This window comes from Heterodontus francisci, chromosome 36 (assembly GCF_036365525.1).
Source record: "Heterodontus francisci isolate sHetFra1 chromosome 36, sHetFra1.hap1, whole genome shotgun sequence".
Classification (NCBI taxonomy): domain Eukaryota; kingdom Metazoa; phylum Chordata; class Chondrichthyes; order Heterodontiformes; family Heterodontidae; genus Heterodontus; species Heterodontus francisci.
The window spans coordinates 1,945,446-1,963,977 of NC_090406.1; the positions used below are offsets into that span (position 1 = coordinate 1,945,446).

At 44.2% G+C, this 18,532-nt stretch overlaps 1 protein-coding gene across 4 annotated transcripts in view; it reads left to right on the forward strand.

Annotated features, from left to right (window-relative positions):
- Positions 1 to 18,532, forward strand: part of LOC137351499 (CREB-regulated transcription coactivator 1-like) — a 119,410-nt gene that overhangs the window by 16,329 nt on the left and 84,549 nt on the right. For 2 of the 4 annotated variants that reach the window (XM_068015953.1, XM_068015950.1), the window contains exons 2-6: positions 7,225 to 7,341; positions 8,662 to 8,742; positions 9,766 to 9,903; positions 11,567 to 11,628; positions 13,161 to 13,261. In XM_068015953.1, the coding sequence (XP_067872054.1) occupies positions 7,225 to 7,341; positions 8,662 to 8,742; positions 9,766 to 9,903; positions 11,567 to 11,628; positions 13,161 to 13,261 (499 nt within the window). The remainder of the gene's footprint in view (positions 1 to 7,224; positions 7,342 to 8,661; positions 8,743 to 9,765; positions 9,904 to 11,566; positions 11,629 to 13,160; positions 13,262 to 18,532) is intronic. The other 2 variants (XM_068015951.1, XM_068015952.1) reach the window with 2 other exon arrangements.

Genomic DNA, 18,532 nt, shown 5'->3' on the forward strand with positions numbered 1-18,532 from the left:
GATTTATAAAAGGCAACTCATGCTTGATTAATCTAATTGAATTTTTTGATGAAGTAACAGCGAAGGTTGATGAAGGGAATGCAGTGGATGTTGTCAAAATGGATTTTAAGAAAACCTTTGATAAAGTACCACATAAAAGGCTGGTTAACAAAATTGGGGCTAATGGAATAGGAAGGTCGGTGTCCAATTGGATAAAAAAAAATGGCTCAAGGACAGAAAACAGCGAGTTGTGTTAAATGGTTGTTTTTCAGGGTGGAGGATGGGAAACATTATTTTCCCTAAGGATTAGTGCTGGGACCACTCCTTTTTTTGCTGTATATAAATGACATGGATCTTGGAATACAGAGGAGAATTTCATAATTTGCCAATGATGCCAAACTTGTAGAAGTGGCAAACAATACGAACCGCCTACAATGGGGCACAGATTGGCTAGCGAAATGGGCAGACAAGTGGCAGATGGAATTTAATACAGACAAGTGTGAGGTGATGCATTTTGGCAGAAAGGATAGAGTGAGACAATATATACTTAATGGCACAGTTCTAAAGAGTGTGCAGGAACAGAGGGACTTGGGGTGCATATGCATTGATCTTTGAAGGTGGCAGGACAGATTGAAAGAGTGGTTAGTAAAGCATATGGGATCTTGGGCTTCATAAATAGCAGCATAGAGTACAAAAACAAGGAAGTTATGCTGAACCTTTATAAAGCTCTGGTTAGGCCCCAACTAGAATATTGCATCCAGTTCTGGTCACCACACTTTAGGAAGGATGTGAGGGTCCTTGAGAAGGTGCAGAGAAGTTTTTTTTTTTAACTCATTCATGGGATGTGGGCATCGCTGGCTAGGACAGCATTTATTGCCCATCCCTAATTGCCCTTGAAATGGTGGTGGTGAGCCGCCTTCTTGAACCGCTGCAGTCCATGTCGGTTAGGTACACCCACAGTGCTGTTAGGAAGGGAGTTCCAGGATTTTGACCCAGCGACAGTGAAGGAACGGCGATATAGTTCCAAGTCAGGATGATGTGTGACTTGGACGGGAACTTGCAGGTGGTGGTGTTTCCATGCATCTGCTGCCGTTGTTCTTCTAGGTGGTAGAGGTCGTGGGTTTGGAAGGTGCTGTCTAAGGAGTCTTGGTGCGTTGCTGCTACGCATCTTGTAGATGGTACACACTGTGGGTCAGTGGAGGGAGTGAATGTTCGTGGATGGGGTGTCTGTCAAGTGGGCTGCTTTGTCCTGGATGATGTCGAGCTTCTTGAGTGTTGTTGGAGCTGCACGCATCCAGGCAAGTGGAGAGTATTCCATCACACTCCTGACCTATTCCATGTAGATGGTGAACAGACTTTGGAGAGTCAGGAGGTGAGTTACTCGCCGTAGGATTCTTAGCCTGGAATCTGAGATACTGGGGCCCTCAGGAGAGACCGAAATGGATCATCTGCTCGGCACTTCTGGCTGAAGATGGTTGAAAATGCTTCAGCCTTGTCTTTTGCACTGGCACGCTGGGCTTCCCTAACGTTGAGGATGGGAATATTTGTGGAGCCACCTCCTCCTGTTAATTGTTTAATTGTTCACTATTCATGACTTGATGTAGCAGGACTGCAGAACTTAGATCTGATCCGTTGGTTGTAGGATTACTTAGCTCTGTCTGTCGCATGCTGCTTCCATTGTTTAGCATGCATATAAACCTGTTATAGCTTCACCAGGTTGCTATCTGTTTCAGGTACACCTGGTGCTGCTCCTAGCATGCTGTCCTACACTGCTCTTTGAACCCGGGTTGGTCCCTCGGCTTGATTTTTTTAAAAATTCATTTTTTTATGGGATGTGGGCTTCACTGGCCAGGCCAGCATTTATTGCCCATCCCTAATTGCTGTTGAGAAAGTGATGGTGAGCTGCCTTCTTGAACCGCAGCAGTCCATGTGAGGTAGGTACACTCACAGTGCTGTTAGGAAGGGAGTTCCAGGATTTTGACCCGGCGACAGTGAAGGAACGGCGATCTGGGTTTGCTGTTGTCGTTGCCGGGTGGTCCGTCCGGTTTCATTCCTTTTTATTGACCTCGTAGCGGTTAGGTACAACTGAGTGGCTTGCTGTGCCATTTCAGAGGGCATGTAAGAGTTTATTTTATTTTTATTTAGAGATACAGCACTGAAACAGGCCCTTCGGCCCACCGAATCTGTGTCGACCATCAACCACCTATTTAAACTAATCCTACATTAATCCCATTACCCTCTCACGTCCCCACCTTTCCTCAATTCCCCTACCACCTGCCTGTACTAGGGGCAATTTGTAATTTACCTATCAACCTGCAAGTCTTTGGCTGTGGGAGGAAACCGGAGCACCCGGTGAAAACCCACGCGGTCACAGGAAGAACTTGCAAACTCCGCACAGGCAGTACCCAGAATCAAACCCAGGTCGCTGGAGCTGTGAGGCTAACCACTGCGCCGCCCTCCCAGACCAGGTAAGGACAGCAGATTTCCTTCCCTAAAGGACCTTGGTGAACCAGATGGGTTTTTACAACAATCGACAATGGTTTCATGGCCATCATTAGACTAGCTTTTAATTCCAGTTTTATTAATTAAATTCAAATTCCACCTTCTGCTGTGGTGGGATTCGAACCCATGTCCCCAGACAGTACCCTGGATCTCTGAGTTACTAGTCCAGTGATAATACCACTGCGCCACCTTCTCCCCTGATGATGGTATTGAGGGATATGCCGGGCTATGAGGATACAGATTGTGGTTGAATACAATTCTGCTGCTGCTGATGGTCCACAGGGCCTCATGGATGCCCAGTTTTGAGCTGCTAAATCTTTTCTGAATCTATCCCATTTGGCACAGTGGAAGTGCCATACAACATGATGGAAGGTATCCTCAGTGTGAAGATGGGACTTTGTCTCCACAAGGACTAAATGGTGGTAACTTGTACCAATACTGCCATGGACAGATGCATTCTGACAGGTAGATTGGTGAGGACAAGGTTGAGTAGGTTTTCGCCTCGTGTTGGTTCACTCACCCCCTGCTGCAGGCTCAGTCTGGCAGATATGTCCTTCAAGATTCAGCCAGCTCGGCCAGTGGTGGTGCTACTGAGCCACTTTTGGTGATGGACATTGAAGTATCCTATCCAGAGTACATTCTGTGCCCTTGCTACCGTCAGTGCTTCTTCCAAGTGGTGTTCAACATAGAGAAGTACTGATTCATCAGCTGAGGGAGGGTGGTAGGTGGAACACATAGGACTACGGTGTAGGCATTTCGGCCCTTCGAGCCTGCTGTGCCTTTCGGTAAGATCCTGGCTGATCTAATTGTGGTCACAACTCTACTTTCTTGTCTAACCCCCGTAACCCTTGACTGTCTTGTCTATCAAAAATCTAACCTTCAAGCCTTGAATAAATGTAATGACCCAGCCTCCACTGCTTTCTGGGGAAGAGAATTCCACAGATTAATGACCCTTTGAGAAAAAAATTCTCCTCATCTCCGTCTTAAAAGGGAGACCCTTTATTCTTAACCTGTGTCCCCTAGTTGTAGTCTCCCCCACAAGGGGAAACATCCTCTTGGTATCCAGTCTTTCCAGTCCCCTCAGGATCTTGTATGTTTCAATACGATCACCTTTCATTCCTCTTAACTGCAGCGAGTATAGGACCCACCTGTTCAACCTTTCTTCATAAGGTAAGCTCTTCATCCCCAGAATTAGTCGAGTGAATCTTCTCTGAACTGCTAACGCAATTATATCCTTTTTCAAATAAGGAGTCCAAAACTGAACAGAGTACTCCAGATGTGGTCTCACCAAGGGCCTGAACAGCTGCAGTATAAAACATCCCTACTTTCATATTTGATTCCTCTTGCAATAAATGCCAGGATTCCATTTGCCTTCCTAATTGCTTGCTGTAGCTGCATACTAACCTTTTGTGACATGTACCGGAACACGCAGATCCCTCTGTAGTACCGCGTTCTGCAATATCTCTCTCCATTTAAATAGTATACAGCTTTTCTATTCTTCCTGCCAGAGTGGACAAGTTCACATTTTTCCACGTTATACTCCATCTGCCAAATTTTTGCCTAGTCACTTAACCTATCTATATCTTTTTGTAGACTCTTAACCTCCTCTTGACAACTTACTTTCCTTCCTCTCCTGGTGTCATTGGCAAATTAAGCTACCATATATTCGGTACCATCATCCAGATCATTGATATAATTTGTAAATAGTTGAGGCCCCAGCACTGATCCCTGTAGCACTCCACTAGTTATAACTTGCCAACCCAAAAATGATGCATTTATCCCTATTCTCTGCTTCCTGTTAGCTAACCAGTCCTCTATCCATGCTAATATGTTACCCCTACACCATGTGCTCTTATCTTGTGTAGTAACCTTTGATGTGGCACCTTATCAAATGCCTTTTGGAAATCTTAAGTACATCACATCTACAGGTTTTCCTTTATCCACCTTGCTATCTTGCTTGTTACTTCCTTCAAGAACTCTAATAAATTAGTTAAACGTGATTTCCCTTTCACAAAACCATGTTGGCTCTGCCTGATTGCGTTATGATTTTATGAGTATCCTGCTATAACCTCAATAGTGGATTCTAATAATTTCCCTATGACAGATATTAGGCTAACTGGCCCATAGTTTCCTGCTTTCTGTCCCCTTCCTTTCTTGAATATAGGTGTTAGATCAGCAGGAGGTTTCCTTGCTCGTGTTTGACCTGATGCCATGAGACTTTATATGGTCCAGAGTCAGTGTTGAGGACTCCCAGGGCCACTCCTTTCTGATTGTATACCACTGTGCCGGCACCAGGAATGGTGTTAAAGGAGTCTGGGACATTGGCTGTAAGGTATGATTCGGTGAGTATGACTATGTCGGGCTGTTGCTTGACTAGTCTGTGGGACAGCTCTCCCAACTTTGGCACAACTGCCCAGATGTTAATGAGGAGGACTTTGCAGGTTCGATTGGGCCTTTGTTCCCGTATCTAGGTCGATGCTGGGCGGTCCATCCAGTTTTAGTCTTGTTTGACTTTTCTGTAGCGGTTTGATACAACTGAGTGGCTTGTTAGGCCATTTCAGAGGGCAGTTAAGAGTCAACCACATTACTGTGGGTTTGGAGTCTCATGTTGGCCAGACCGGGTAAGGAGGCAGATTTCCTCCCCTGAAGGAGATCAGTGAATCAAATGGGTTTTTAATGACAATCTGGTAGTTTCATGATTATTAATGAGACTCACATTTTATTCTAGATTTTATTAATTAATTGAATTTTAAATTCCCCCAGTTGCCATGTTGGGATTTGAACTCATGTCTCCGGAGCATTAGACTGGGCCTCTGGGATTATTCGTCCAGTAAAATTATCACTACACTACTGTCCCCTACTCACCTTTTCCCTCTCACTTAATCTCTCATTGTCTTTGTAATTTTTGCTCCCATCTGCACTACTTGCCATGCCACCCACCAGTACTGCAGAAAATACAGGCCTAGTCTATGGAAGAGCTGGAAACTGGAAATCTGAAATAAAAACAGAAAATGCTGGAAATACTCAGGTTTGGCAGCATCTGTGGAGAAACCGAATTAATGTTTCCCGTCAATGTCCGTTCGTCAGAACTGACTACTTAGAGATGTAACAGTTTTTAAGCGAGGCAGGAGAAAGAGGGAGGGCGGAAATAACAAAAGGGAAGGTCTGTGATAGTGTGGAAGCCAGAAAGAGATGACAAAAAGGACGATGGCACAAGACAAAAGGAGATGGTAATGGGGCAAGTAAAGAAACAGAAAATGTGCCTAGAGGAGGTGTAAATGGGAATAGCAAAATCATCACCAACAGCTGCTGTTCGAAAAAATGGGAGTGGTGATTATCTGAAATTGTTGAGCTCATTGAGTCAGGAAGGCTGAAAAGTGCCTCATCGAAAGATGAGGTGCTGTTCCTCGAGCTTACGTTGTGCTTTATTGGAACAGTGTAGGAGGCCAAGGTCTGTGGGAGTTGGAGGAGAATTAAAATGACAGGTGGCTGGAAGCTTGGGGTCACATTGGACTGAACAGACGTGCAGCCACCCAATCTGCATTTGATCTCCCTGATGTAGAGACCACATCGTGAGTAGTGAATACAGTATATTAAATTGAAAGAATTATGAGTAAATTGCTATTTAATCTGGAAGAAGAGTTTGGGGCCTTGAATGGTGAGAAAGGAGGAGGTAAAAGAAGGCATCCCAAATGACTCTTTCCCCCGCAACACTCTGGTCCATTCCTCAATCACTTCTGGCAACCCCTCCCCTTCTCACGATGTCTTTCCAGGCACAGGAGATGCAACACCTGCCCTTTTACCTCCTCTCCTCACTGTCCGAGGCCCCAAACGTTTCTTGCAGGTGAAACAGCGATTTACTTGTACATCTTTCAATTTAGTATACTGTATTCGCTGCTCACGATGTGGTCTCGGGCAGACCAAATGCAGATTGGGTGACTGCTTTGTGGGATACCTGATCAGTCCAGTCCGCAACGTGAACCCGAGCTTTCGTTCGCCTGTCACTTTAATTCTCTGCCTCACTCTCATTCTTACCTCTGTGCTTGGCCTCCTACACTGTTTCAGTGAAACTCAATGTAAGCTCAAGGAATGACACCTCATCTTTCGATTAGGCACTTCACAGCCTTCTGGACTGAACAGTGAGTTCAACAGTTTCAGGTCTCAGCCTCTGTCCCCATTTTTTGGACTACAGCTGTTGATGATTATTTCCCATTTCCACCTCCTCTAGATCTTTTGTTTCTCTACTTGTCCCATTAGCATCACCTTTTGCCTTGTACCATCATCCCTTTTGTCATTTAATCTCTCCCTTTCACAGGCCTTTTTTTTTGTTCACTCCTACCCCCACTCCCTTTCTCAGCCTTGCTTAAAAACTGTCACATCTCTAAGAATTCTCAATTCTGATAAACGGTCATCATCTTGAAACATTAACTCTGATTCTATCTCCACAGATGTTGCCTGACTGGCTGAGTATTTCCAGCATGTTATGTTTTTATTCTAGTCTATACAACCTGCCCTCGTTATTTAATCTTTTAGTTCAGTTATCTTTCCAGGTGCCTGTTTTTATGCTGTCCACTATTGTGCGAGTTTTTGTGCGAGCAATAGCTGTCTGGAGACCAGCCGCTGTTGGTATGTGATAGTGATGGTGCTGTCGTACTTTGCTAGAGAGGTTTTAGAAGGTTCTGTGGCCGGTGTCTCGGCTCCTGTTAGTTTGTTTGTAACAGGCCTGTTTTTCTTTGTTCTCAGTTACAGTTGCAGAAATCTCAGTATTTACAGTTGGGACAGGGCCGGGGTCAGTACTATGGAGGCTCCCTTCCCAACGTCAACCAGATTGGGAGCACCACTCTGGACCTCCCTTTTCAGGTGAGTTTATCTTTAGGTTTAAAAATCAGTACAATAAATACTGGAAATAAAACAGGGGAAGTAGAGTAAATACACAGCAGGTCCCTCAACATTGTAAAGGAGAAAGAGCAAAGAATAGGGCTAATGCTTCACAGAAGCTGTTGTCCTGATCATTAGACCAAGCTTACACTTGATTTGAATTCACAGAATTCATCCACATGGATTAAATAATGAGGTAGAGATCAAATCAGGATTTAATTTTTTTTCAATTCAACATGTATGGAAATTCTTATAAAGAGCCCCATATAAAGTCCTCTTTTGTTCTCACTCAGTGCTAATACAAGAGGGGCTAAAGACCACTGTTTATCTGTTGATGATCTCTACAGATCTGTGGCAGATCCAGTGTGTCTCAGCAAAATTAAAGTTGGGGTTAGGGTTCAGATGCCAGTATCCTGGATCACCTGCAGCATCTGTGCTCCCTTCTGACCCAGTGGATCATGAGCATCAGGTAATAGAGTTGCCTATACAACCATTGCGAGGGGCAGCCCATTGTGAATCTCTGTTCGCTTGTTAGTGGTATACTTTCTAGAGGTTGGAGCTTTGTCTGTGATAAGATTTACTCTTAGGGAGGAGAGAAGGGATTTTATTAAGAATTAACAAAACCGTTCACAGCAAGCAATTAAAGAGTAAATGAGAACTGAGGAACTGGTCCATTCTGTGTTGGTCACAAGCTGTGTATGTGTGTGTGTGTGTGTGTCCCTAATTCCTTCAATGCAATATAAAATAAGGGAGATATATATTGTCTTTTTAAAAACAAAAGCTCCACAATTTTCTGTGTTGTGCCTCCCACCCACATTCAACCAACACACCGTCATCCCCCTTTACCACCTATCACCCGTCAGGTAAGCTAAATCCAGGTCTGTGTCAGTGCTGCTCTTGATTAAGTTGAGAGTCTTGGGGATTCTCAGCTACTGATTGCTCCCACCTACAGGCCTGAGTGTTCTTTGCTCAGCACCTGCCCTGGGATTGCGTTGTGATGTAGCAGAGTAGGATTACTGATCCACCCAAATATAGTGCAACTCATTAATGAGCTGATTATTGCTTATTCACTAAATTGGTAACTGTTAAAATCGACTGACTACAAAGTTCAGTTTTCAAGCAGAATTTGAACTCAGAATGAGCATCTCACATACAGGAGAGCACAGAGTTGGAATAGTGTTGTGAGGGAGTGAGTGAATTTCCCTGTGTTACAGATGCTGTTTGTAAGTGCATTATTGCTTTTTATTTATACAAGTGAATACTTTTCCCTCTCTTTCTTGACATGTTTCTTGGGCCACGCAGCACCCAGTGCCAGTGAAGGGAGTCAACACCATCTTCCCAACAAGAAGATGCCCAAGAATTTGGGCTGTCCCATTATGCATGGTATGAGTGAGAAAGGGGCCACTGTTTGTAGATTTAATTGGATCTCTTCAGTTGCACTGTGGAGGATGCAACAAACTTGCCTCTTCACTGAAGAGTAACTGAGGAGTAGCAGTGAGCAGACGCAGTGGAGTAGAGGCTGGTGTGGGAGGCCGGGAACAAAATGAAACAGCCCCTGTTTGTGTTGAATTCCTGTTTGATAGTCGACTTGGAAACAAGTAAGCTTGACTACATGAAAGCAAAATACTGCAGAACATGGAAATCTGAAATAAACACAAAATGCTGGAAACACTGGTCAGGCAGCATCTTTGGAGAGAGAAACTGATTATTGCTCAGTTAATGTTTCATGTCATTGAGCTTGACTACAGCTGAGATCTGGGTTTATGTTGTAGATCCTTCAATACTCAAGAGTTATTCTCAATCTCCTCTTTAGTCCCTCCTTCCATTCCAGACGTAAGTGCAGCAGGCAAGGGGCCTCAATTCAATTCCATTCTGTGTCTGAATACTGGCAGTCTGCTCATATGGCTTGTAGAAACTTTGCCACGAGTGCAGAGGTTCCTGCTCCATCTGCCATTAGTCAATCTTGGCAGCTACTTCAATCAATTTCAGTGTCCCTGGGTTGACTGGAGAAATAGTCAATGTTAATGTTACTGATCATGATGTAGTGCTTGCTCCATGTGTTAACCTCCCCTGTTAGACTTGTCTAAATGTGCACTATATAGGACCCAACATTGACTGAAGATGTGCTATAGCAATCTACCTGGTTTTATAGTAAACTGTCAGGTTAAAACAAACTCCTAACTTCCACAGGTGGGGCCCATCATCAGGTGAAACCTAAAACTAATTGCTATGGGGCAGATTCTGGGCTAAGTACTTGATGCATAAAAGACTAAACCCTGCACTGTCAGTCTTTCTAACAAAGTGGAAAATAAACGGCAATTCTGAATTAGTACTGGACATGCAGAGTGCAGCATGTCTGAACCAGGTGTGCACAATACTGAAGGACTCATCCTGTTTGTGTTGCAGACTCCGTTCCAGTCATCTGCCTTGGACACGAGTAGATCGACCAGGCATCATGGCTTGGTCGATCGGGTCTACAGGGACAGAAACCGACTGGGATCACCACACCGCCGTGCCATTCCTGTTGACAAACATGGGCGTCAGATATCCTTCCTTTGTCAGTGTGGTGTGGATGCTGAAATGTGGTCCAGAGCATGAAGCATAGAGGAAAAAGACCTGTGGTGAGGATCTCTCACCAAGAGTGCCAGGTAAAGCCTCACAAGACGGATTAGAAAATCCACGTTGCTTCGATGTGTTGGGGTCTACTCATGAAGACCCCTTTGACAATGTTTTCAAGCAAAGTATTCGTGCCATTTCCTGACCAACCTTTTGTTCTCAAAGAAACATAAGTGGCTGTGCTCCTCAGTATCAGCACACACTCATTTCAGTGTGTCTTTAATATGCACTATATAATTAAGGATTATTGGTGATGTCTTGTATTATAAATGTACGGTATTGAGTTATGCACATGAAATTGTCAGGATATTGTCAAATCAGTAATCATTAGATTTATATAATATAAATTTGATATGTATGTACATGTGTGTATATATAGGTATGTGTGGGTGTACAAACACCACGTGGACTGCAGCAGTTCAAGAAGGTGGCTCACTACCACCTTCTCGAGGGAAATTCGGGATGGGCAACAAATGCTGGCCTTGCCAGTGATGCTCACATCTCAGGAACAAATAGAAAAATAGTAAGGATTATTGATTTGACGACAAAAACTTGCATTTAGATAGTTTAAGGTAGTAGCCCAAGGTGCTTCACAGGCATTAGCAAACAAAATTTGACACCGAGCCACAAAAAGAGGTGTTAGGACCAGTGACCAAAAACTTGGTCAACAAAGCAGGTTTTAAGGAGCATCTTAAAAGGAGGAGGGAGAGATGGAGAGGTTTGAGACAATGCAAGCTAATGGTACCGTTTTAAAGGAGGTGCAAGGAGAGTACAAAAAGCAGGACATTAAACTAAATCTATCTAAAATACTCGTACAGCCTCAGCTGGAGTATTGTGTCCAATTCTGGGCACCACGCTTTAGGAAGGATGTGAAGGCTTTGGAGAGGGTTCAGAAGAGATTTACTAGAATGGTTCCAGGAATGAGGGATTACAGTAAAGTGGATAGACTGGAGAAGCTGGGGTTGCAAAGAGGAGATTTGATAGACACGTTTAAAATCATGAGTGGTTTAGATAAAGCAAATAAGGAGTCAATAGAGTGCACAGATTTAAGGTAATTGGCAAAAGAATCAGGTGGCGTGAAAAAATAAATTTTTACACACTACGCTGTTAGGATATGGATTGCACTGCTGGATAGAGTGGTGAATACAGATTCAACAGGAGCCTTCAAAAGGGAATTGGATAAATACTTGGAGGAAAAAATATAGGGATATGGGAAAAGAGTGAGGAAATGGGACTAACTAGATTATTCTTTGAAAGAACAGATGCAGTCTCGATGGGCTGAATGGCCTCCTGTGCTGTATCATTCTATAAAGCCATGGATGAGGATTTCAGCAGCAGATGAGCTGAGACAGTGACAGAGTCAGGGAGTGATACAGCGGTGGAAGTAGACGTTCTTGGTGATGGAGAGAAAATGGAGTTGGAAGATTAGTTCAGGGTCAAGTGAGACATGAAGGTTTTAATTGGATTATTACTACAGTAGGTGTTGCTCCACAGGACAGGAGCTCTGTGTAAAATATTAATTTTCTGCACAGTTTAACAGTTTGTTGCAGAATCCGTTCTGTTCTCTGAAGTTTCCTTGACTCCGTAGCACGCAGACAGCTGTCCATATGGTTCGGTCTATCTGTCGCCCCCAGCTGACACCAGCTGGAGAAGGTGAGTGACACTTTTCCTAAATGAAATCTCCAATCTCAGTGTATCTGTTGGAACCCATTCATTGTAACAACAAAAGGCTCACGTGATCTGTGTTAAGAATTTAAGAGATCAGCGTGTTTAGACCTTGTGCCACCTGGGAGATGGGGAGTGAGGCCGCTCCCAGACGCAGTGAGGGGAGGGACAGGAGGGAGCTAAGCTGTCCTCGGGGAGCAAGGGCAGGTGGGTGGGCAAGGGGCAGTGGGATGAGGTTTGGTAGGGAGCGGGTGAGGAGGGGGCAGTTGGGTGGGCTGGGGCATTGGAGAGGGAGTGTTGGGGCAAGGGCAGTGAGGTGGGAGTGGGTAGGTGAGGACGGTTGGGAAGGGGCAGCTGGGAACTGTGTGCAAAAGCAGGCAATGCTCACAAGACAGATAGACGTAAATGATCTATTGATTTTACAAGCACATAAATAGTGTAGATTATTTAATAATTTTGTACTTTTTCTCATCCACCTTTTCAATGTCGAGTCGGCACTGGACATTAAATTGAGCACCCCTCCTCCCAAAATAAAGTACATAGACAGAATTTGTTGGGTGTTTGAAAAGGAATGATAAAGTGGTAGCAGGACTGTTATTGTTCTGTAATACATGCTCAGGGATTGTCATTGTCCTCTAATATGTACATGGGGAGTCAATAAGTCACTGAAACCTCACATGCAGATGCAGCAAGCAACTAGGAAGGCAAATGTTAGCCTTTATTGCAAGAAGATTTGAGTACAGGAGTAGTGAAGTTTTGCTTCAATTGTATCGGACCTTGGTTAGACTGCACCTGGAGTACTGTGTGCAGTTTTGGTCCCCTTACCTTAGGAAGGATATTATTGCCATAGAGGGAATGTAACAAAGGTTCACCAGACTAGTTCCCGGGATGGCGGGACTGTCCTATGAAGAGAGATTGGGGAAACTGGGCCTGTATTTGCTAGAGTTCCAAAGAATGAGAGCTGATTTCATTGAAACCTGCAAAATACTGAAAGGGATAGACAGGGGAGATGCAGGTAAGATGCTTCCTGTGGCTGGGGAGTCTAGAACCAGGGGACACAATTTCAAAATAAGGGGGAAGCCACTTGGGACCGAAATGAGGAGAAATTTCTTTACTCAGAGGGTTGTGAATCTTTGGAATTCTCTACCCCAGAGGGCTGTGGAAGCTCAGTCATTGAGTATGTTTAAAGCAGAGATTGACAGATTTCTAAATATCAATGACATAAAGGGAAAAAAAAAAGGGATAGTGTGGGGGGAAAAGGCATTGAAGTGGATGCCATGAATATATTGAATGGCAGAGCACGCTCAATGGGCTGAATGGCCTACTCATGCTGCTATGTTTCTTGCTGACCTGTAATACATGGACTGTACAGAAGTGTTTCACAGTTTTTAGGATTAAGCCCTTTTAACCTTTTTTCACTGAACTGTTTTATAATCTGTCTTGTTTGCTGTCAGTCTGCCACACTTGTGGCTGGTGATTATCACAAGGTTGAGTAAATGATGCGTATATTTTGATTTCAGGACCAATTCAGACTCTGCTCTGCACCAGAGTACGATGAATCCCACCGCACAGGATCCATTTAACGGGGCTTCCCAAGAAACACAAGAGCAGCACAAACGAGGTGAGAAGAGTGATTAAACAGAGGGTGCTAACCCTTCAATCATGAGCTGAAACTCACTCGAGTTACCCTGACGGGCCTGTCATGCAGAAAGTTAATGCACTCAATATTTCTAACAATTTGTCTCGGATACACACACTGGCAAACACATTCCCTGCATTCAAAACCACAGAATCATGAAAGCAGCACCTCCAAGGAGGAGGAGATGGTTGTGTTTTTATTACGAATACTACTGCTGTGTTTTGTGTAGTGATAATATCACTGGACTAGTAATCCAGAGACCCAGGCCAATTCCTGGGGACATGCATTCAAATCCCACCATGGCAGCTGGTGGAATTTAAATTCAATTCATTAATAATTCACAAAATTTTAAATTGAAAGCTGGTCTTGGTAACGGTGCCATAAAACTATCAGCAATTGTCATAAAAACCCGTCTGGTTCACTTATGTCCTTTAGGGAAGGAAATCTGCTGTCCTTACCTGGTCTGGCCTACATGTGGTTCAAGACCCACAGTAATGTGGCTGACTCTTAACTGCCCTCTAAAATGGCTGAGCAAGCCAATCAGTTGTCAAGGGCAATTAGGGGTGGGCAACAAATACTGGCCTTGCCAGCAACGCCCACATCCCATGAAAGAATAATTCCTTAAAAGCATTAGCAGCGGTCCCAGTGTTTGTATCATTACCATTTTTTACCCAGGGAAGTAGCGCCAGCAAATGGATTCCATTAAGAATTCGACTGTAGGAGTTTGCCGGCCAGTCAATGTGGATCAGTATGGCTGGATTGTACATGGAGCAGATGTTGATCGGGTTTGTTTTTATTTGTTCATGGGATTTATTGCCCATCACTAATTGTCCTTGAGAACGTGGTGGTGAGTTGGGGGTGGAAGGTTATCGGGGTAGGTGGAAATGTAGAGTAATCAGTTCAGCCATGAACTTATTGAATGGTGGAGCAGGCTCAAAGGGCCGAGTGACCTACTCCTGCTCCTAATTCAGATGTTCTCGAACCACTGCAGTCCATGTGATGTAGGTAGATAGAAGGTTCAGGGGGAAGTAAAAAAGTAAATAAGAGAAGCAAAGTGAGAGTATGAAAAGAGATTGGCAGCTAACATAAAAACGAAGCCAAAAGTCTTCTATAGGCTTATAAATAGTAAAACGGTGGTAAAAGGAGGAGTGGGGCCAATTAGGGACCAAAAAAGGCATTTATGCATGGAGGCAAGGGGCATAGCTGAGGTATTAAATTAATACTTTGCATCTGTCTTCATCAAGGAAGAAGGTACTGCACAGGTCATGGTGATAGAGGAGGTAATTCTGACATTTTAAGGATTTAAAATTGATGAGGTATTGGATAGGCTGTCTGTACTTGGCCCCATTCAACCTTTTACCATCCTTTTACTATTTATATGCCTCTAGTAGACTTTTGGAAACCCTTCTGTGTTAACTGCCACTCTCTTTTCATACTCTCTAGCACAAAGGAAGATGGTTTTTGTAGTTGTTAGAGGTCAATCATCTCAATCCCAGGACGTCACTGCCGGTGTTCCTCAGGGTAGTGTCCTAGGCCCAGACATTTTCAGCTGCTTCATCAATGACCTTCATAAAGTCAGAGGTCGGGATGTTCGCTGATGGTTGCACGATGTTCACCATTAATGACTCCTCAGATACTGATGCAGCCCATGTCTAGATGCAGCAAGACTTGCACAACATCCAGGCTTGGGTTGATAAGTGGCAAGTAACATTCATGCCACATAAGTGTCAGGCAATGACCATCTGATACAAGAGAGAACCTAACCATAGAATAATTACAGCATAGAAGGTGGCCATTCAGCCCATCGTGTCTGCACCAGCTGAAAAAACTAGCCGCCTCATCTAATCCCACCTTTCAGCACCTGGTCCATAGCCTTGCAGGTTACAGCACTTCAGGTGCATGTCCAGGTACCTTTTAAATGAGTTGAGGGTTTCTGCCTCCACCGCCGTTCCTGGCAGTGAATTCCAGACACTCACCACCCTCTGGATGAAAAAGTTTTTCCTCATGTCCCCTCTAATTTTCTACCAATCACCTTAAATCTGTGCTCCTGGTAATTGACCTCTCCACTAGGGGAAACAGGTCCTTCCTGTCTATCTAGGCCCCTCATAATTTTGTATACCTCAATTAAGTCACCCCTCAGCCTCCTCTGTTCTAAGGAAAACAACCCTAGCCGATCCAATCTTTCCTCATAGCTGCCACTTGCAAGCCCTGGCAACATTTTTGTAAATCTCCTCTGTACTCTCTCCAGAGAAATATATCCTTCCTGTAATGTGACCAGATCTGTATGCAATACTCCAGCTGTGGCCTAACCAGTGTTTTATACAGTTCCAGCATTACATCCCTGCTTTTGTATTCTATACCTCGGCCAATAAAGGAAAGCATTCCATATGCTTTCTTCATCGCTCTGTCTACCTGTACCTGCCGTCTTCAGGGACCTGTGGACATGCACTCCAAGGTCTCTCACTTCTTCTACCCCTGTCAATATCCTCCCGTTTATTGTGTATTCCTTTGCTTTATTGTCCTTCCCCAAATGCATTACCTCACACTTTTCTGGATTGAATTCCATTTGCCACTTTTCTGCCCACTCAACCAAATCATTGATATCATTCTGGAGTCTGCGGCTATCCTCTTCACTATCAACTAATTGGCAAATTTTTCTGTCATCAGCAAATTTCCCAATCATGCCTCCCACATTTAAGTCCAAATCATTAATATATACCACAAACAGCAAGGGACCCAACACTGAGCCCTGTGGAATGCCACTGGAAACAGCTTTCCATTCACAAAAACATTGGTCGACTACTGCCCTTTGTTTCCTGTCACTGAGCCAATTTTGGTTCACATTCCTGCCACATTCCCCTGTATCCCATGGGCTTTTATTTTACTGACCAGTCTGCCATGCGGTACCTTGTCAAATGCCTTACTAAAATCCACGTAGACCACATCCACTGCACTACCCTCATCAATCCTCGTTACTTCCTCAAAAAACTCAATCAAGTTAGTAAGACATGACCTTTCCTTAACAAATCTATGCTGACTATCCCTGATTAATCTGTGCTTTTCTAAGTGGCAGTTTATCCTGTCTCTCAGAATAGATTCTAACAATTTACCCACCACCGAGGTCAGACTGACTGCCTATAATTATTTGGCCTATCCCTCGCACCCTTTTTAAACAATGGTATAACGTTTGCAGCCCTCCAATCCTCTGGCTTCTCGCCCGTATCCAGTGAGGATTTGAAGATGATCCTCAGTGCAATTTCCTCCCTGGCTACATTTAACAACCTGGGATGTAATTCATCCGGCCCTGGCGATTTATCCACTTTCAAGGATGTCATACAGGAGCAGGTCAGAGGCTAGGAATTCTGCAGTGAGTAACTCAGCTGTTGTCTCCCCAGTGCCTGTCCACCATCTACAAAGCACAAGTCAGACGTGTGATGGAATACTCTCCACTTGGCTGGATGGGTGCGGCTCCAGTAACACTCAAGAAGCTCCATATCATCCAGGACAAAGCAGTCCACTTGATTGATACCCCATCCACCACCTTTAACATTCACTTTCCACCACCAATGCACAGTGGCAGCAGTGTGTACCATCCACAAAATGCACTGCAGCAACTCACCAAAGGCTCCTTCAACAGCACCTTCCAATCCCGCGACCTCTACCGCCTAGAAGGACAAGGGCAGCAGATGCATGGGAACACCACCACCCGCAAGTTCCCCTCCAAACCACACACCACCCTGATTTGGAACTATATCACCATTCCTTCACTGTCAGTGGGTCAAAATCCTGGAACTTCCTTCTTAACAGCACTGTTGGTGTACCTACCCCCCAGGACTGTCGTAGTTCAGGAAGGCAGCTCACCACCACCTTCTCGAGGGCAATTAGGGATGGTCATAAATTCTGGCCTAGCCAGCGACACCAACCTTCCACGAACGAATAAAAAAATAGTTGATACAGTATCAGGACCGGATGAGATGCATCCGAGCATACTGAGGGAGGAGAGAGTGAAACTTGTAGAGGCGTTGGCAATAAGTTTCCAGACTTCCTTAGACTCGGGTTGGGAGAGAACTGGAGAATTGTAAATGTTATACCCCTGTTCAAAAAAGGGTGTAAAACTAAGCTCAGCAACTACCGGCCAGCCAGTTTAACCTCAGTGGTGGGGGAAGCTTCTTGAAATGATAATTTGGGACAAAATTAATAGTCACTTGGGCAAATGCAGGTTAATTAAGGAAAGTCAACGTGGAGTTGTTGAGGGAAAATAGTGTTTAACTATCTTGCTTGAATTTTTGATGAGGTAACAGAGGGTTGATGAGGGTAACGCTGTTGATGTGGTGTACATGGACTTTGAAAAGGCATTTGATAAAGTGCTGCACAACAGACTTGTGAGCAAAGTTTTAGCTCATGGAATAAAAGGGACGGTACAACATGGATAGGAAATTGACTGAGTGACAGGAAGCAGAAAGTAGTGGTTAATGGATGTTTTTTGGACTGGAGGAAGTTTTGTAGTGGAGTTCCCCAGGGAGCAGTATTTTGGACCCTTGCTTTTTTTGATATATTAATGACCTTGGTGTACAGGGCACAATTTCAAAATATGCGAATGATGCAAAACTTTAAAGCATTATGAACAATGAAGAGGATAGTGTAGAACTTCATAAGGACATAGAAAGTTGGTGGAAAGTGGCAGATGAAATTTAATGCAGTGAAATGTGAAGTGATTCATTTTGGTAGGAAGAGCATGGAGGGACAATATAAAATAAAGGGTACAATTCTAAAGGGGGTGCAGGAGCAGAGTGACCTAGGTGTATATGTACATAAGTCATTGAAGGTGGCAGGAGAGGTTGAGAGCACAGTTAATAAAGCATACGGCATCCTAGGCTTTATTATTAGGGGCATAGAGTACAAAAGCAAGCAAGAACACAAGAAGCAGGAGTAGACCATTTGGCTCATTGAGCCTGCTCGACCATGCAATACGATCATGGCTGATCTAAGGCTTCAACTCCACTTTGCCGCCCGCTCGCCATATTCCTTGATTCCCGGAGGTAGCAAAATCTCAGCCTTAAATATACTCACCGATGGAGCAGCAACAACCCTCTGGGGTAGAGAATTCCAAAGATTCATAATCCTCTGAGTGAAGAACTTTCTCCTCATCTCAGCCCTAAATGATTGACCCCTTATCCTGTGCCTCCATGTTCTAGATCCACCAGCCAGCAGAATTAATCTCAGTGTCTACCTCGTCAAGCCACTTCAGAATCT